Here is a 21,087-nt window from a genome sequence, read left to right on the forward strand (position 1 = left end):
GTCCACAAAGTCGGTGGTTACTGTAGTGGATACAAAGTCACATCCCAGTTCACAAACGCATAAATCATCATCATCTGTTAGCTCTGAAGATTATGATCCATACTTTAATCCTAACATGGCAAAACCAGCTTTTCCAGCTAAGGAATCCTGCTGGATTTGTGGTAGATTAGCATTACCTAACAAAAAAGTATGTGACTTATGTCACTTGGATATAGCTAGGGAGGACAGAGAAGTATCCACGTTAATAAAGCAGGTTGTCAAAGATACCGTTTCAGAATTGAACACGAAACAATCTCCTCCTAGATCCGAGGCGCATTCATTCTCCACAGAGAAATATTCTTCAGATGATGATTCTGAGCATGAAAGTATCGGTTTTGATTTTTCCCTAATTCCTCCGTTTGTTGCAAGAATTAAAGAAGCAATTCAGTTGGAAGATGACGTATCCTCCCCCAAAAAGAAGAGATACTATAAGCAATTAGATAAAGTTAAAATCTCTTTTCCTTTACTAGATGAAATTAAGGAATTAATTACAGATGAGTGGGAGAAGACGGTTAAAAAACCTTCACTGAAGAACAAGCTGCAGAAGTTATATCCTCTAGCGGAACCTGATGAGGCACTTATATCCACAAATCCTCTTGTGGATGCGTCATTGATGAAAATTGTAAAAAACGCAACCTTACCTCTGGAAGACTCAGTTTCCTTTAGCGACCTTATGGATCGGCAGATAGATCAGGATTTAAAGAGAGCCTTCTTAGCCTCAGGGGAGGTTACAAGAATTGGAATATCGTTGACTTCAGTGGCGAAAGCCTTGAAAGTGTGGATCGAAGATGTTCAAAAAGCGGTTGTGTCCAATTCCTCAGTTGAAGACATTACTTTTGCCTTGGAGGAACTCAGTCTAGTTTCTGATTTTGTGGGTACAGCTGCCGTTGATACAGTCAGGAGTTCTAGTAGGTCTATGCTTTACAATATTATGGCCAGGAGAGCGCTCTGGCTTAAGCCATGGTCAGCTGACCCCACATCCAAACAGTCATGGGCTAAAATACCGTTTGATGGTAAAAATCTTTTCGGATCCAAAATGGACACCGCAATTTCAAGGGTCACCGGTGGCAAATCCGGCCTGATCCCACAAGATAGAAAATTCAGAAGAACAAAATATCCCCAGTTTAAAAGACAACAATTTAATAGATTTACTGAGGCCAGATCCTACAGACCTGGAAAAGAGTTTAAAAGGAATTGGAAATCTCAGCCCTTTCAGAGGTCCATAAAATCCAGAGTTTCTCAACAGACAGGTGAAGCTAAGAAATCTTTTTGAGATGGGGCCCGTCCAGGACATTCCAGTAGGAGCGAGATTACTTCACTTTGGCGATGTCTGGGCGGGAAAAATAAAAAACACTTGGGTCCAGAAAACCGTTGCTCAAGGTCATATGTGGTCATTCAAGAACGCAGTTCCAAAGACCAGGTTTGTTCCCACAGAAATTCCAATGTCAGAGCAAAAAAGAGAAATTCTCGAGGAATATGTTGCAAGTCTAATGTCTCAAAACGCGGTTGCCATAGTGCCTCATTCAGAGAGAAATACAGGCTTTTATTCAAACATCTTTCTAGTAAAGAAAAAATCTGGGGACCTCAGGCCTGTCTTGGACTTAAAGATTCTGAACAAGTTTATACTTATTCCAAAGTTCAAAATGGAAACTCTAAATTCAATTATGATGTCAATGCAGCCAGGGGATTGGATGTCGTCCATAGATCTCAAGGACGCGTATTTCCATGTACCGATTCATCGCGATTTTCAACGGTTTTTGCGTTTCGCAATAGGCCGTCTTCACCTACAATTCCGATGTCTTCCTTTCGGCCTAGGTACGTCTCCTCGGACGTTCTCGAAAGTTCTTCTTGCCGTTATTTCGTTCGTGCGGGTTCAGGGAATACGCGTCCTACATTATCTGGACGACATCATTCTCCTGGCTGCATCGGAAAGTCTCCTTCTTCAACATCAGAAGATTCTAATTCAAGTGTTGCAGGACTTTGGATGGGTAATAAATTTCAACAAAAGCCAACTGATACCTCAACAGAGAATGCTCTTTTTAGGAGCAATACTGGATACAGTCCAAAATTCAGTATCTCTACCTCAACCCAAAATGGAAGTCATCTGGGAATCACTGGAGCCACTCGTCAGCATGGATTATCTCCCTGCCCGAAAATGTCTAAGAATTATAGGCTTAATGGCTTCTACAATCCAGATGGTACCTTGGGCTCATTGGCAGCTAAGGCCATTCCAACTAGACTTCCTCTCCCAATGGAACAAGCTCACCTTGAATCAAAAGATTTCGATTACTCCTCGTGCAAAAAATTCTCTTGCCTGGTGGATGAACAGCAAAAATCTAACCAGGTCACGTTGTCTATTCCAGCCCTCGTGGAAAATAGTAACAACAGACGCCAGTGGTTTAGGCTGGGGAGCAATATACGAGACTCATATAGCTCAGGGTTCATGGGAAGATCAAGAGAGGAATCTAATTTCCAATATTCTGGAGATGAGGGCAGTGTTTCAGGCCCTTCTGCACTTCATCCACCTTCTGAGGGGTTCAGCAGTCCTATTCAGAATCGACAATATACCGACTGTTTCATACATCAGGAGACAGGGAGGAACCCACAGTTCGGATCTCATGAGCGAGCTGAAACCAATCATGTCATTAGCCCAATCCAATCTGTTAGATCTAACAGCAGTCTACTTACCTGGAGTACAGAACGTACAAGCGGATTATCTGTCGAGACACAAGCTAGACAATACAGAATGGTCTCTTCACCCATCTGCGTTTCTGCTAATTGTCGAGAAATGGGGAATGCCTCAGGTGGATCTCTTCGCATCGGCAAGAAATCACAAACTGCCTCTCTACTATTCCAGGTTTCCAGATCAGAAAGCGATAGCGACGGATGCTCTAACACAGGTTTGGTACTTCAAAAAAGCATATGCATTTCCTCCAGTTCCACTCATTCACAGGTTTCTTCTGAAGTTGAGAATCCACAAAGTAACAGTCCTTGCGGTACTGCCCTTCTGGCCGGGGAGGCCTTGGTTTCCTCTTCTGTTGCAACTAAAGTTGGAAGATCCAGTCCAGTTACCAAACATACCAAACCTTCTGTCACAGGGATCGTTTATCCATCAGAATCCTCAGAGGCTCAACCTGATGGGCTGGCATTTGAAAGGGCTAGGCTATTAGCTTCAGGTTGCCCGTCTAATGTGGTAAATACACTTCTAAAATCGAAGAAACCTTCCACCTCGGCCTCCTATAACAGAGTCTGGAAGGCCTTTATGGAGTTTGCCTCTGTTGCTGGCTTTCAGGTTTCCACAATGAACATTGGTAATTTATTATCTTTTCTACAGAAAGGCTTAGAGATGAAGTTGTCATACTCTACACTAAGACGACATGTCTCCGCCATCTCGTCAATTTCAGGGGTATCCTGGTCATCAGACCCGCTTGTCAAACAATTCTTCAAGGCAGCCATTAAGCTAAAACCTCCAATTAAGCCTAGGTTTCCCAAATGGGACTTGCCCTTAGTCCTAAACTTTCTCACGGACTCTAATCTTTGGCAAAATAGTTCAGCTTCTCTACAGAATTTATCGAAAAAAACGGCATTTCTTATTGCAATAACCTCAGGAAGGAGAATATCCGAATTGCAGGCTCTCTCTTACAAGGAGCCATTTCTGGTGTTCTTTGAGGACAGATTGGTTCTACACCCAATTCATTCTTTCCTTCCAAAGGTTACCTCTTCCTTCCATCTCAACCAAGAGTGGACATTGCCAAGCTTTAAACTTAAGGAAGATCCTTCTAAGTTACATCCTTTAGATGTACCTTCCTCGGTTAAAACTTACATCGAAGCAACAAAAGATATCAGAGACTCTGATCGCCTTTTTATTGTACCAAGAGGTTATAGGAAAGGCAAAATGGCCTCCACAAGAACTTTGGCCAATTGGATAGTGTCATTTATCCAAGAGGCTTATAGGTCAAACGACTTACAGCCCCCGCAGGACATTCATGCCCATTCCACGAGAAGTCTAGCTTCTTCTTGGGCAGCTTTTGGGAATACCTCCCTATCAACTGTATGTAGGGCGGCCAACTGGGCCTCAGGTCATACATTTTTGAGGCACTACTGTGTAGATCCAGCTTCACTGTCTACTGTAGAGTTTGGTAAAAATGTTATTGCTTCTACAATTTCTACTGCCTTGTGACCATATTTCTGTTTAATATTGTTTCTTTCATTAAATTTGTTCAGCATACCCATCCCTTTTTGTCTAGTTATTGCCCATTAGTATGCTGACATGGAAAACACCAGGGAATGTGGAAAACTGTATACTAACCTTCGGTAGTTTTCCTTTCCTGGTGTTTCTCCATGGCAGCATACGGGCCCACCCTATGCTGTCGGCTCGTACTAAATTACATAGAATGCTAGCATGGGGTGAATCTAGACTATTTAACATCTTAAGACGTCCTACTGGGCAAAAGGAGGCGGGGCTTTTGCCCATTAGTATGCTGCCATGGAGAAACACCAGGAAAGGAAAACTACCGAAGGTTAGTATACAGTTTTCCACAATCCAGCCACTTTGCCTATATGCAGGAGCCATTACATTGTGTGATGGGCTATAGAATCTACCGAGAGACCCAGTCTTCTTACCAGGCACTTTTACACGGGTGCTCCACCCGGCTAATTTTGGTGAGCAACCGGCTGTCAGCGGCTCGCCTCCTCCTCCTATGCTGTAGGCAGAGTTGCACCGGTCCCGCACTCCACCCTTGCACCACTGGTGTAGCTAGGAAGCTGTGGGCCCCAGTGCAAGTTTAGCATTGGGGCCCCCAAGCATGCTATAGATAACAATTCATACAGCACACCAAAACCAACCAAGGACAACCACAGTGTCAGAGGTGCAAGAAGGGGATTGGAAACTATATGTTAATGATCACTACTATTCAAATCAACTATAGAAGTGATTATTATCAGCACAGGACCAATAAGGAGCTAATATTGTGTTTGAGGGGTGGGCCTCTCGGGGCCCCTCTAGCCCAAGGGCCCCGATGAGGTTGCTACCTCTGCACCCCCTATTGCTACGCCCTTGCCTTGCACCCCACTTTTTCATGTCACCCGGCTGGAAAAAACATTCTGGGGAGAACACTGAGACCAATTTGCAGAAAGTTTCTACTCAACTTGTCCAGGGAACACCTTTTGCACTTCTATCTCTCCAATGCTCAGCTTAAGTGCCCGCCTTTCCAGACAAGCCTAGTTATTGAATAACCGCATTGGACAGTAAAATTGCCATGCACGTATTCACAAACTTATGGCAAAAAAATTGCTCTGTGCACACAGCAACTGCACTGTAACTTACAAAAACCTGTGTTATGTACACAAAGTGTGCATTGCTACTGTAACATGCTTTTGCACATTATTATTATTTAGTATTTATATAGCACCAACATCTTCCACAGCCCTGTACAGAGTATATTGTCTTGTCACTAACTGTCCCTCAGAGGAGCTCACAAGCTAAGTCATGTCTATGTAAGTATCGTAGTCTAGGGACGCTTTTTAGGGGAAGCCAATTAAATTATCTGTATGTTTTTGGGAGGAAACCAGAGTGCCAGGAGGAAACCCACAAAGACACGGGGGGAACATGCAAACTCCAGTCAGATGTTGCCCTGGATGGGAATCAAACCAGAATCCAGCGCTGCAAGGCGAGATCGCTATCCGCTACTCCACTATGCTGCCATTTGCATAACACTCTGGGTTTATGCATGGGTTGCACTTGGCTTCACCCTAGGAAAGGCTACCTAAAGGATACCCAAAGTGACGTGTGACATGATGAGATAGACATGGGTATGTACAGTGCCAAGCACACTAATAACTATGCTGTGTTCCTTTTTTTCTTTCTCTGCCTGAAAGAGTTAAATATCAGGTATGTAAGTAGCTGACTCAGTCCTGACTCAGACAGGAAGTGACTACAGTGTCACCCTCACTGATAAGAAATTCCAACTATAAAACACTTTCCTAGCAAAAAATGGCTGCTGAGAGCAGGATAGAGATAAAAAGGGTCAATAGTTTATAGATTTTAGCTCTGGCATACTTCAATGAATGTGTCATTGAGCAAAAACAATAAAAGAGTTAATACTTAAAAAGTAGATTTAAACATAAAATAAAACTGTGGAATATCTTAAAAAGTCCTTTTTAGGAGAAGGAAGATATATACAATCATTTATTTAATTAGTTTAATTTTGCTTCGGGTGTCCGTTAGGGCCCATTCACACTAGAGCGTTTTGCCACGATTTCGGCAAAACTCTCAAACGCTAGCGCTTAAAAAGCGCTAGTGTAATGAAATCCTGTGGGCCGTTCTTACTTGGGCGATTTGCATTAATTGCCGCAAATCGCCCAAAAACGCAAACGCGTCACCACCATTTTCAGGCGATTTCCCGGCGATCGCGTTTCAGTGCTATAGGAGCGCTAAACGCAATCGCGGCAAAATCGCCGCATTGTTCAGTGATTTTTCTGCGGAAAATCGCGGAAAAATCACTTCTGCAAAACGCCGGCAAAAATCGCCGGCGTTTTGTATTTCTAAGTGTGAATGAGGCCTTAATGCAACCAGTTTTCCATACTATTACACCACAGGCTATCAGCCTAAGCCACGCTGACAGCTGTCCTGTCCAATTTCATTATATATGACGAGTGCTAGACTGGGTGGTTGTATAACACCTGGGTCAACTGGGCGGGGCCACATATAGCCAGGTAAGTCACATAACAAGAAATAATTAAAATCCCAAGAGGCTGTAAACTCAGCCTGGTGACAAGGTAACTTAGTTTGTTCTGTGTATGATGGGACAACAACAGCACAGTGTATTCCTGAACAGCACAGTGGTAATTACTAGTCTGTGACTAGCTGGTACGGAGTGTCTCTGTCCCTCTCTATCCTGCTAATGACTGGCTGCATTGTCACACGCTTCCGGTATGCTAATAAAAGGCTTGCCTTCATTCTTTACATTCCGTTTTATGTAACATGTTTTTAATCACTATTCATTATGGAGAAATATACCGGTACATATTTTTGGATTCTTTATGGGTAAATAGGAAATATTACCTATAAATAGTTCAAAATTAGTAGTTCATGTTTACAGCTGGCAAGGGGGATGGGCCTCGCACACCTGAGTAGGGTAGCTGTTGGCAGTATCTCACACTGCAGAATGACTCACACAGGATAGAAATACCTTGCAATTTCCCATCAGATCGACGGGGTTGAATCAATAATTTCTGACAGGTCCGATCAGCTCCCGAACGATAACGGGATCAATTTGTGTAGTAGTGATCGGAAAATCAATCCCGTTATTGATCAGGAGCGGGTTGGATCTGTCCTAAATGATTGATTTCGCATAGGAAATTGCATGGTGTGTACCAGGCCTAAAAGATGAACTTTAACAAAAGATATTGTAGGGGGAGGGGAAATCAATACAATGTGGAAAGTGGCTGGACAGTGTACTGGTAAGGGTACCGCCTGACATGGGAGACCAGGGTTTGAATGCTGGGTAGGGTCTGTACCTATTCAGTAAGGAGTTCAAGGCAAGACTCCCTAACACTGCAGGGTGGCCTCCTGAGCGTGTCCCAGTGGCTGCATCTCTTGAGCGCTTTGAGTCCGACAGGAGAAAAGCGCTATACAAATGTGAGGATTATTATTATTGCTATTCGCCATGTAATTCGTTCATGTCATTTGATTCATAATGAGCCTGTGTTCATCATCTTTACTGCTGGCAGACAAGAAAAAAAACAACACAGCACCAACGGGTAGGTTGATGCTGGGTACACACTATGAGATTTTATGGCCGATTTACTGTCAGATCGATTATTTCCAACATGTCCGATTTGCTTTCCGATCGATTTCTGAACATTTTCCGATCGATTTCCGTTAACTTTAATAGGAAATAGATTGGAAAATGCTCGAAAATCGATCGGAAAGCAAATTGGACATCAAATCGGAAATAATCGATCTGACAGTAAATCGACCATAAAATCTCATAGTGTGTACCCAGCATTAAGGCTTCTTGCACACCAAGACGTTGCATTAGGTGGCACGTTAAGGTCGCATAACGTGCACCTAACACAACGTATGGTGCTGCAAGAGCCGACGGTAGAGTGAGCCGCGTTAGGCGGCTCGAGTCCTATAATGTCTCACAGAGTGGCGCTGATTGGCCAGCGGGACCACGTGATGCGGAGCGAGACACTCCGCATCACGTGGTCCCGCCGGCCAATCAGCGCCCGCCAGTGCAGTGAATATTAAGTAGCCATGTGCGCGGCTACTGTAGCTGGCTCTCCCCGCCTCCTCTTCGCCCCCCACTGCGCATGTGCAAACAGTCTAACGCGGCTATAGCCGCTCCAACGCCGTAGCATGCTGCACTTTGCACAGAACGTGCAGCGTTACATGTAACGCAACGTAGGCTGTGTGAACAGCCCACTTGTGTTACATTGCTGTGCGTTGGGGGAGCGTTACAGGCTGCACTAACGTGCGCCTGTAACGTCTTGGTGTGTAAGCAGCCTTAAGGTTATGTTTTTGATACTGCTTGCTTGGCAGCTGTTATTTTCCACAATACAAATAGGTTAACAGACAGGAAACTGTCAGGGCCATGACATCACACTGTGGGAGGGGTTTCACCCCAATATCAGCCATACAGACGTCCCCGGGGGTCTACCTGCAAAAAGGTAAAGATTTCTCGTGAGAAAGGGGATATTGGCTACTGATTGGGGTGAAAATCACTCCTGGGTTAAAGTTCCTCTTTCAAGGTGTGATCACATGACTATTGTCACCCAGAGACAGAGGGAAGAGGGACAGAGGCACAGTGCACGATAAACCGACTTTCAGCTGGAGGGTAAGGAGAAGATCAGCAGCCCAGACACTGAATTCTCGGCAGAGGAGACTCCCTCGGCCAGGAACCATCCAGCATATTTACAAGGTTAAAGAGGAATGAAACCCAGCATTTCTTCTTTACTCTAAAAAATTATTTACAGCATATTATATACAACCAGCATTTTTTTTTTACTAGAACAGCATTCAAAGGGTTACACACAGGACCTGAAAGTTCAGTGCAGAGAAATCTGGAGCATCCGAAAGTGGAGATAATGTTATCTTGTGTTTACTTAATTGTATTAAGTGAGGAATGTAACAATGCTGGGAATACACGGTTCGTTTTGAACTGTGTATCGAGCCGCTCAATAGATTCCGTCGCGTCCCCGCTCAGCCCCGTGGGAGCCCGGACCGATTCCCGCTCGTCCCCCGCTGGCGGCTTCTTATCTTCTTTTTGTTTTTTACTATTGTCCTGCCCGCTGTATCGAGCGGGGAATCGATCCGGCGGGGTATCGGACAGGTCAGAAATTATCAATCGAGCCATCAACGGCTCGATTACATGGTTCAAAACGAACCGTGTATTCCCAGCACATCACATTCTCTGACTGTGCAGAAGCTCCTGGACACAGACAGCCACTCAAAGCAATTCTGCCTTCAATACATAATGAATAAAACCAGTTTTGAATAAAATGCAAAGTCAGCTTTCAAAGAAAAAAACTGTACTTTTGGGAACTTGTAATTTCTAAATTAATAATAATACTTATCCACAAATGCAAATATGATAACCGTACGGCATATAAAAAGTAGGAAAACCTGTTTTTATTGAATATTATGTCAGGGTTTTATACCGCTTTAAGAAGGTAAAAAGAATTTTACATTTTTTTACTGAACAATGGCCCTGATGCACCAACTAGCAGTGAGATTGCTGTGTGCAGGTAGCAGAGGCAATTTTACTGTTACTGTTACCCAGGTAGTACTGCCTGTGAACCTACATTACTGTGTGTGTAGCTATGGTAACTTCTGTCCCCCTAATGGGTTAATGGGCGGTGCTCTCTTGGCTTGAAACATTCCTTCTTCAACCTGAGGAATATTGCAAAAATTAAGCACCTCATTCCTTCAGAGGATATCCCATAATAGTTTACACTTTCATCACATCACGGCTGGACTAATGCAATGCCCTCTATGCAGACCTTCCAAATAAAGACCTACACTGCCTGCAGCTAGTACAGGATGCTGCCGCAAGACTGTTAACAAGCCAATCTTTTGCTCACTACACTGGCTACCCTTAAAATGGAGAATCCTTTACAAAACTGGCATGCTAACATTCAAATCCCTACACAACCTAGGCCCCGGATACCTGAAGGATTTGTTGCAACTGCATCACACAACCTCGGATCTAAAGGATCCAATAACTTGACCACCCCCAGAGTTCAACTAAAAACATTTGGAGCCAGATCTTTCTGTCATGCTGCCCCTACCCTGTGGAATGCCTGGCCAAACTTAATCAAGACAGCTCCAACCCTGGACACATTTAACTCAAAACTGGAAAGCTACCTGTTTAGTCTGGCATGTGTGATCACATAACTTCCCCCCCTGTACATATCACTATGTACTGATCTGAGACAAACTTATGTGCTTCAGGGGCAAACCCAGGATTTGCAAAGAGGGGATTCCTGAAAGGTCCCCTCAGCCACGACAAAACAGTATAATAATATGGTAGGACATCATGCAGGGTACACATAATGCAATTTCCTGTTCGACCGATTGACAACGGGATCGATCAGAAGCAGTTTGGATACAGATAATAATGAGGACAGCCGAAGGGGAAAGTGAAGCATTCACACAGCAGGGCACAGGGCTGTGCTCATCCCTGACTCTGTTAAGTTCCCCAGAGGTGCTCCATTCTCTGTACACACGCTACTGCTCCTTCCAAAATCAACTGTAGCTGGGAAAGAAAGGGTGCAGTGCTGTGAGCTGCAGGATGGCTGCAGATATTCTGGTGTCTCACCTTGTGCTGTTCCCCAGACACTGCACCGGCCCTGGTCTGAGGGGGGGATTCTGGGCAGCTGTAATCCCCCCCCCCCCCCCCCGCATTTGCCTATGTGCTTTGGGTCTTACGGGAGAAAAGCGCTATTCAAATGTTTGGTTGTTGTTAGCAACGATAACATTGCCGTGTGCTACCTGCGGACAGCAATATTACAGCTTATTGGTGCATCAGGGCCCCATATATGTAAGAAACAATATCCACGCAATATGTTTGGCATTTCAGCTCAGTAACGTGCAGCAGCATCTTATTAAGCTTTTATAAAGGGGAATCCCATGAGGTGGAGGAGCGGCGAGGAGGACTGCATTCCAGCTCATGTGATTTACATTGTGTGTCACACTGAATACACCTCCACTGAACAGGCAGCATTTTCAGAGTTCCTTAGCCCCGCAGTGATCGCATCCTCTCTCTCATGGTCTCATAGCGGTTTCTTATAGCTCTGTGTGTCGCACTGTTTACAGCTACCCATACTGAGCTTCGGCTCGGGTACCATTTACCATAACGCCACGTTGCTATGGTTACATGATGCTTACCCATTGCTCACTCGCAGTTATTTGAAGATATATAAATATAAAAGAGCTTATGAAGCAAAAACAGCACTTGCATAAGTTCTACTGAAGTCAATAGAGTTGGATTATTTATTTTTCTTACATTTAAGCCCTTATCCAATTCACTTCTTCTCTGGAGGTTTCTCCCAGGAGATAATTTCTCATCTTATGAAAAAAAAATATAACTTTTTAGCACTTGAAAAAGTACTAAAGAGTAGGTTAAAATGTAATATCAAACTTTTTTTCAGCATTTTCTTGCATGGTGGGAGCTTTACAGGTATTATAATGGTAAGGTTTTAAAATATCTCCTTGGAGAAAACTCAGGTGGAAAGTTAATAGGATATGGGCCTGAGGCCCCTTTCATGCTGGTGCGTTGCATTACCCTTTTTTCCGCAGGGTAACGCTATGTCAATGAACGTCTTTGGGGCATTTCATACCTGGCGCGGTGCAATGCAATGCATGCATCACAAGTCGCAAATTTGATGTACGGACAAAAGTGCATTGTCAGGCAACTTCCGCGGTGACATGCGGCAACCGGAAGTCATGTAAGTCTAAGGCGATGCCAGTTTTGTTTTTTTGGGGTGTTCACGTTGCTGCATGCATGCACAGAAGCGTATTTTTTATTTCAATACACTTTTGCGCAATTCTAAATTAGCCACCGGAAGTGAGCGCTAGAGCTCCTCACTTTATGCTTGGCCTGCAGCCAGGAGAAAGATTACCGCGGTAATACCCGAAGGTTATTTTTTATTACAATGCCGGTTTCCAGTGTGAAACCAGCCTTAGTGTGCTTGCTGAGTGCAGAAAAGGTGTTACATAAATAAGGTGTGCAAACAATAACTCATGAGAACTGATGGTGCATCAGGGCTCAAATGAGCAGAACCTGACCTGTTGTCCACTTGGTGACATCAGTTGCCATTGGTCCACCACTCTGATCAGTAACACTGAATTCTGCCACTATATCCCCATGTTGTGAAAATCCAGCACTGTATCTTATTACATATGAAGGAACCAGTGAGGCAAGATATATAGATTATAAATAGAAAACAGAGATGAAGAGACTGGAGCCGCAGGCTGGCTGCTCTGCAAGCATGAATAAGAGAGCCTGTCTCAGCCTGCCGCCTCTCTCCACATACCTGGCCTACTTTCCTCTACCTGCCTTACTTCTCAATACAGTTTCCTTCCCTAGGAAGGCTCTCCTCTCATGATGTATACAAGTAACAACCAGCATTATGGGGGGAGGGGGGAAGGGCAAGCAAGGTAATCAGCAACCTTCTGGAAGCACATAATGTACAAAGCGACAAAGGCTGGGTTTTTTAGAAAGGCCACAAAGGCCCATGTCCTGGATGGATGCTGCTGAAGGAAGCAAACAAGCATATAAGTTGGGTTGCAGCAAATGGAGGAGCAGGCTGCAAATAAAAAGAAAGGCGGCAAGGTGGGGAGTAACACATGAAAGGGGGAGCTGCTGCCACGGCCGGTTCAAGACTTTTTGCCGCCTAAAGCAATACATTGTGATGTCCAAGCCCCCCTCCATGTATGTGTGCAAAGTCAGACCGGAGAGGAGAGACACATCAGGCTGTGCATTGCAGGCACTGACACTACACTAACCTACCTCTGCTTCTTCCAAGACAGCATCTCCTTCCTGCTGGCCCACAGCATCCCTGCTCTGATCCCCAGGATGCCGGGTATGTGCTGCATCGGTGCCACATCACTCACCCGCTCTCAGCAGATTAGCAATGGGATCACCAGCCACACATGAAGTCCTGCTTCCACTCTGACTACAGAGGCACCTCGGCAGCACATAACAGGTCACATGAGGCACCGCTGTAGCCATGGATACAGGATGCTGGATGGAGATCCCTGGAACGGTGAGAGCAGGTGAGTGAAGCGGATCCGCACATCTAGGAAGGGGGAGACGTGGAGTGCGAGGAGGGGGACATTTGGGGAGGGGAGCCGCCTCTTGCTGCCCTCTAATTATTGCTGCCCTGCAGCACGTGAGTCACATTCACACAAGTCTGTTAGTGTAGATTCACGACACCACAGTTTGCCAATATCCACAAAAGTAAGATCACAACCAACTATCATCCCTTGTGCTCTATCACTGCTTTAAAGTGGACCGATACACCCATCTACACCCTATTATGTACACAAATCAGCCCCCAGAGTTGCCAATAATCACGTAATAAGAAAAAATAAAATCATGGGGATACTCCCGACTCCCACTATCACCCAAACCAATACAGACAGCAGTGGAAACCCTAGAGCTCTATTCTGCTAAAAAAAAAATGTGTTCTGAAGTATATATAAGAGGGCCGGCACAGACTACAGTAACTCTTGTTGTAAAAGATGTATGTCTGAGTGAGCAGAGTTTGCCTTATTCTCCAACCTTCTCTAATGTCTAGGAAAAATGTCACTAACAGAAAGGAATTCAACTTTTATTCTGAGGTGAAAAAAAAATTAACTATTGACCTTTTTCTATCTCCCCCTGCTCTTGGAAGTTGTATTCTGCCAGGAAAACTTGTATGGCTTTAAGTTGCTTATCTGTGATGTTTACTATTATTCCCGACAAGGTACCAACAAGACCGATTGTAAAGCAAATTGTATGGAAAAGACGGTTTCTCAGGTCTATGATTACCTGAACACTGGCCGGTGCCTAGCCTCAGCTGGACTGCTCGTACAGCTCATGTAGCATCAAAACAAAAAAGAGACGGCACACCACTGGCTCTGCAAAACTTGCTGTGTATTAAGCGAATCAAACACTACATGTTACGGATCATTGATCCTTCATCAGGTGTATAACAACAGTGAAATGTTTAAGAACAGGTATAAATACACAATCAAGTGTGGACAACCACACCCTTAACAGCTCCACCCACATAACCTTAACCCCTTAGTCCATGATGCACAGTTGGATAATATAATATCACCCTAGTGTGAATACAACGGTCATATGGCACTCCATCTTGGCTACCAAAAAACATAATATAAAACTGACCGTGCTTCTGGCACTTCCCCTCAAGGACTGCCACAGAACCACCTGTGAAAAAACATTGGATTAAAAACTAATGCATATACCAGCTCCTTGAGGGGAAGTGCCAGAAGCACGGTCAGTTTTATATTATGTTTTTTGGTAGCCAAGATGGAGTGCCATATGACCGTTGTATTCACACTAGGGTGATATTATATTATCCAACTGTGCATCATGGACTAAGGGGTTAAGGTTATGTGGGTGGAGCTGTTAAGGGTGTGGTTGTCCACACTTGATTGTGTATTTATACCTGTTCTTAAACATTTCACTGTTGTTATACACCTGATGAAGGACCAACAAGACTGAAGCTGTCACTTCCATGCCTAGAAATTAACTCTTTCAGGCAGCAAAATAAAACAAGTAGGGCTGGAACCCACAGGAGCGCTTTTGGCAGCGTTTTGGCAGCGCTGCGATACGCTAGCACTTTGCCAAAACGCTGGGCTAATGTTAATGGATGGGGCAACTTCCACAGGAGCGTGTGCGTTTCCCAGAAACGCAAAAGCAGGACCTGCAGCATTTTGGGAGCAGTAGCGCTTCAATGTAAAGTATTGAAACGCTAGCGGAAACGCTCAGCAAAACCTAAACTGAACGGTTTTGCTAGCGTTTTGCGGTTCAGCACACTGTAACACAATGAAAAATAATTCACAGGACCAATCAGGATAAAACCGCGAAACGCAAAACGCTACGCAACCGCTGAGCAAAAAAATACAATGTTGCAAAACGCCACCGAAAACGCGCATTAATCCGCTTGCAAACCGCTCAGACAAAATGCTAGCGGTAGCGTTTCGCGTTTGCTGATTTCAGTGGGTTCCAGGCCGTAAAACAGCCTAGTTATTAAAGGACAACTGAAGTGAGAGGTATATGAAGGCTGCCATATTTATTTTCTTATAAGCAATACCAGTTGCCTGGCTATCCTGCTGATCCCCTGCTTCTAATACTTTTTGACATAAACCCTGAACAAGCATGCAGCAGATCAGGTGTTTCTGACAATATTGTCAGATCTGACAAGATTAGCTGCATGCTGGTTTTTGGTGTGATTCAGACACTACTGCAGCCAAATAGATCAGCAACGCTGCCAGGCAACGGATATTGTTTAACAGGAAATAAATATGGCAGCCTCCATATACATCTCACTTCAGCTGTCCTTTAGTTTGTTTTGCACTTTACATACGTGTATCTCATCATGTCACATATCGCCTCAGGTACACTTTGAGGCTGCCAAACACAGTGATAGTCACAGGCAATTAAAAGTCAGTCAATTGTATAATTTGAATAATCCATCTGAAATAGAATGATATTAGATAATCGATTTCAATTGGACAGCAAATCCTGATCAGTGTTACTGGCAGTCTGTGGTAGTTCAAGTGGGGAAGTGGCAGTTTTGTACTGCATGGTGTATGGCAGCTATACGTCTGATCCAACCTGACTTACTACTGACAGAAAACTGATCGGATGTTAGATCCATCAGGCAAAGCTCTGCTTCCTATTACTTTGGCTCATTTTGTCATTTCCTCCTTTCTGAGGTACATTTAGCTGCCTGCACTGGAGCAGCAGCCCCGCCCCATGCCTAGTCTCCACAGATTGCAGAGTATTTACATTAAGCTGGTATGCTGGCCCGCATGAGCAGAGCCTGATGCCTACGCTTGTGCATGAGGCGGGCGCCAGGAGCTCTATCCACGGGCCTGTCAGGACAGAGATGGCTTGGCTTTACCTCATCATTCAGTGCTCCACAAGCGAGCTCTACCTGTAGCCTTTCACTATACTGCACTCCCATCACCGACTTCATCTCAGGATGGGTCGTATTCACTAAACTGCTGTAAAATGACCAGGCCAGAGAGTGCACGGAAAAGTTACCTTTACCTATGCAAGTTAAATAGAACGTGTTGCTAGCGTAAGGCCACTTTCAGCCGGGAGGCTGAGCTGCACACTTGTCGAGCTGTTCGGCATACTGTCTGCCCCCCCCCCCCCAGTACCATTCAGGTGCAATATTAAAATCAGGGCTGTGGAAAGTCATATCACTCCGACTCCTCAGTTTATGAAACCACTGACTCCAGGTACTCCAGGCAACACACTTCACAGGTGTGTATGCACCTTAAGGTTCTCTATTATTGCTGTAAGGAGCGGCAGGTGCTAGGGTTAATCACTCACTCACTCACTCACTCACTCACCTGTAATTCATTAATGACAGAAGCTCCTCCCCCATCAAGCTGTAGGACAGCCGCGCCCATGTTTACCGAAGTCTTCCGAAGCTCTGTGGTCAACCCCACCGGCTTGCCGCAGCCCACCCCCCAAGCTCGGTGGCCACCAATTAAGCCACGGCTCTTGACATGGGCCCTCAGCAAGCAGTCAAAGGTGGCAACACAGTTTGGGAAAACTTTGGCGAGGAGGGGTGTGGAGTTTCCATTATTAATGGATTACAAGCGAGCGGGTGAGTAACCATACCACCATCCGCTCCTTCCAGCAATAATAGAGGGTCTTACATTACACGCTCTTCATTTTACATTGGAAATACTCTTTAAATAGTTAACAAAGGTGGACACGTGAATATTAGCCCCGTTGGCGGTCTGATTCTTTCCGGATTTTAGGGTCTAAAAGCGGAGCAATTTTTTTGCATGCTTTCAGCCCCTAAAAGAAGGAAAAAAATCACACCACCGAGAGATGTGTAGCAGCCCCAGCAATTACTTACGTCCCTGGGCTCCAGCGATGCAATTTTCCCTCCATCCTCTGGGTGGTGCTGTAACCCTGTGGTGAGATTGGCGGCCGTGGTCATGACGACAGACGGCAATCTCACCGGGGGAAGCAGAGCCTCGGAGGAGAGGAAGAAGAATGGCAGCCGACGTTGGGATCCCCGGGAGGTGAGTGAGAACGCCCGCTGCGCACATTGCTCTGCACAGACCTCCCGGCGGCTATCACGGGTTCAGCTCGGGATAACTGCTCCTAGCATGTTTTTCCCACCCCGAGCTGAACTCGGGATAGCCGCTAAAAAGGTTAAATGATAACACAACATGCTACTCACTCAGGATGATGAACACTGTCTTCATCAAGTTGATCATGGTCTCCCGGTATTTGGGATGGAATGACGTGTGCTTAGACATCCTCACCATCTTCCTCTTGACGTACACGAAGATATGTATGTACACCGCCAACATAATGATAAAAGCCACCAAGTTGGACACCGCCCAGAAGATGAGATAACTGCGACTGTACAAAGGAGCCATCCGAGCGCAAGATGAGAGGTCACAAATGCAGTGCCAGCCGAAAGATGGTATCAGCCCCAGTAAGACAGCTGTGAGCCATATACAGGCTATGAGGATGCAAACCCGCTGGTTGGACATCTTGCTATGAAGCTGCATAGTGAATACCGTCTGGTGCCGCTCCACCGCTATGGCCAGCAGGTTGGCCACGGAGGCTGTCAGACTGGTGTCCAGTAAACTCTGACGGAGCAGCCACGTTTTTACAGTTAGACTGGCTGTGCGGGGCCCAGTATGGAACATAAGGTAAGTATAGGCCACTCCAGCAAACAGATCAGCTGCCGCAAGGTTCCCCAAGAGGTAGTAGATGGGGTAGTGGAACCTCCGGTTCACCACTATGGCTGTAATGACCAGCATGTTGGTCAGCAACACAAAGACGCACGCGGTCAGTCCCAATGCCACCACCAGAATGTCCTTCGGCCTCCATACCGTTGTTAGATCCTTCCCACTGTTATTGTAGAAGAACCCAATACTTTCATTAAAGTAACACTGTTTCATGTTGAAGTCTTCCGTAAATCCTAAACAGAACATAGAAACAGAATCATATTAGCATTAAACAAGGATGGTCGTTTACATCTACAAATGCCCAGCATATTAAGAGTCAGTGGGAAACATGCAATTCACTTTTTCTCCCAAGTTTTCTCTTAGGTGATATGCTCGCACCATGCTAATAAAATACCTTTAGGGCCCATTCACACTTGAAAGTGGCAACACGTTAGCGCTTGGCACTACCGTATTGTGATTAGCGATTCCTCGCGATCAGCACTTTTATAAGCATTTTATCGCAATCGCTCCAGAACAGAAAATGCTGCAGGCAACGCGTTTTGCGATTGCCGTTAATCATGAAACGCTCGCGATCGGCAGCAATTGCAGCAGTGAGATCACTGCCATATGCTTACAATTGCACTAGCATTTTAAAAAGCGATAGCGCTTCAGCGATTAGTGGGAATCACCCGCTAACCGACATCCGAGGTGAAAATAAACTGTTAAGAAAAGCAATTGCATCTATCCTCCTTCTCCTAAAAATTACTTTTTTAGGTTTCCCACAATTTTATTTTATATTTAAATGCTCCAGGAAGTCATTTACTGACAGGAAAGTATTTTATGGCTGTAATTACTTATCAGTGAGGGACGCTGTAGTCTGACCCAGTCCCGACCCGGATAGAGACTGTCACTTGCACACCTGGGGCTGTAGTCTATTTACCCGTACAGCACTGCGATCTACAGCAGCGCTGTACTGTGGACAGCCATGTGAACGGACCCGTCGTTCATTGTGGTATATGCACCTTAACTCTTTCAGGCAGAGAAAGAAAGAAAGGAACACAGCATAGTTATTAGTGTGCTTTGCACTGTACATACACATGTCTATCTCATCATGTCACCTCGGTTGTTAGGGACTCCGAGCAGTGCCCGAATTTAAAAGAATACACTTACCTGGGGCTTCTTCCAGCTCACCGTAGGCGGCGAGGTCCTGCAGCGTCCTCCTGGCTCTTCTCGTTCAGCCTCCGCCGGCCCCCCATTATCCGCGTCATCCGGCGATACCCAGGCCTGGTGTCGGCCGGCTCTTCCTGGTTATTGACGCAATGCGTCATCATTCCAGCCGCTTTGCGTCATCACTGCGGCCGGCGTGACAGGTCTGCAAATGTGCCAATTTTCTGCGCATGCGCAGACCTGTCGCGCGGGCCGGCGTGATGACGCGAGACGGCCGGTGTGATGACGCATTGGGTCAATAACAAGGAAGAGCCGGCCGACACCAGGCCCGGGTTTCGCCGGGTGATGCGGATAACGGCGGGCCAGCGGAGGCTGAACGAGAAGAGCCAGGAGGACGCCGCAGGACCTCGCCGCCTATGGTGAGCTGGAAGAAGCCCCAGGTAAGTGTATTCTTTTAAATTCGGGCACTGCTCGGAGTCCCTTTAAGCCTCCAGCAATCAAGAAAATACTCAAAATAATTTTGATAGTTCTTTTTTCACCTACTTTTTGATTCTTTTTCAATTCAGTGCTGAAAATGTATTTTAAACAGAAGATGAAAAAAATATCTCCTAGAAGAAAACTTAGGAGAAACAGCTTATTGCACATACACTAGCATGTCCACAGTCCCAAGAGCAAAGAAGAATTTTTAGCAGTCAGCAATACTAATAATTAGGGAGAAACTCAGTTGTGGGTTATAATTTTCAAACATGAAACTTTTCTTCACTTGATCTAATTTTTCCTTGTTCTGCATACCCAAATACAGTCCCAGTTATCCAGATCTCAAATAACTTAAAGTCTAAGGCCACATACAGACATCAGACCATAGTCTTTGGAAAATGAAAGATCACAGACCAATCTTACCACCCTTCATGTAGTATAAGAGCCATACTCTACACAGTCTATTCTATGGAGCTGAACTCCACATCAGACAGAAATCTTTGCAAGATGCTGCACACACAGATGCTGTACAGACACAAAAGATCAGTATCTGCAAAAGATCTGTTCCTGCCAAAAATCCATTCCTGCAAATTGCAATGATAGTCTATGAGATCTGCAGATCATCATACACACATGATTTAGCTGACATTCATCTGCAGATCTGCAGATCTGAAAATCCATCCTGGTGGATCTGATCTGCAGATGAATGTCAGTTAAATCATGTGTGTATGATGATCTGCAGATCTCATAGACTATCATTGCAATTTGCAGGAATGGATTTTTGGCAGGAACAGATCTTTTGCAGATACTGATCTTTTGTGTCTGTACAGCATCTGTGTGTGCAGCATCTTGCAATGATTTTTTTCTGATGTGGAGTTCAGCTCCATAGAAAAGACTGTGTAGAGTATGGCTCTCATACTACATGAAGGGTGGTAAGATTGGTCTGTGATCTTTCATTTTCCAAAGACTATGGTCTGATGTCTGTATGTGGCCTAAAGCAACCAGCACAAATCACTGACAGTACTCACAGTGGTGAAGGCCAACTTCTTAGGCAGTTTGTAGGCTCTGCTGTGCTTAACAACTGGACTCCACAGCTCTCTCAAGGTTAATACACTTTCATTTACTGTATTTTAACATTTAAAGGGTCACTTAAGTCTAAAAAAAAAAAGTGTTTTATTCACCTGGGGCTTCTACCAGCCCCCTGCAGCTGTCCCGTGCCCACACAGACTCGCTCGGATCCTCCTGTCATGCAGCTACTTTCCCTTTCACCGACAGGCCCAACAGGCCTGGGAATGCGAGTGAATTTTCGCGTTCCTGGCTGCAATAGTGCCCTCTATACTGCTATTGCAGCCAGGAACGCGAAGAATCACTCGCATTGCCAGGCCTGTCACCAAAACAATATTACGCAGCGTTGTACATATTGTTTTGACACTAACTGTCCCTCAGAGAGGCTCACT

The 21,087-nt window shown here is 45.1% G+C and overlaps 1 protein-coding gene across 6 annotated transcripts in view; it reads right to left on the bottom strand.

The window, feature by feature from the left end:
• LPAR2 (lysophosphatidic acid receptor 2) overlaps positions 1–21,087 on the bottom strand; it is a 98,166-nt gene that overhangs the window by 39,964 nt on the left and 37,115 nt on the right. For all 6 annotated transcript variants that reach the window (XM_068274451.1, XM_068274452.1, XM_068274453.1 and 3 more), the window contains one exon: positions 17,488–18,240. In XM_068274451.1, coding sequence (XP_068130552.1) covers positions 17,488–18,240 — 753 coding nt within the window. The remainder of the gene's footprint in view (positions 1–17,487; positions 18,241–21,087) is intronic.

The sequence above is a fragment of the Hyperolius riggenbachi genome, chromosome 3, assembly GCF_040937935.1.
Source record: "Hyperolius riggenbachi isolate aHypRig1 chromosome 3, aHypRig1.pri, whole genome shotgun sequence".
Lineage (NCBI taxonomy): Eukaryota > Metazoa > Chordata > Amphibia > Anura > Hyperoliidae > Hyperolius > Hyperolius riggenbachi.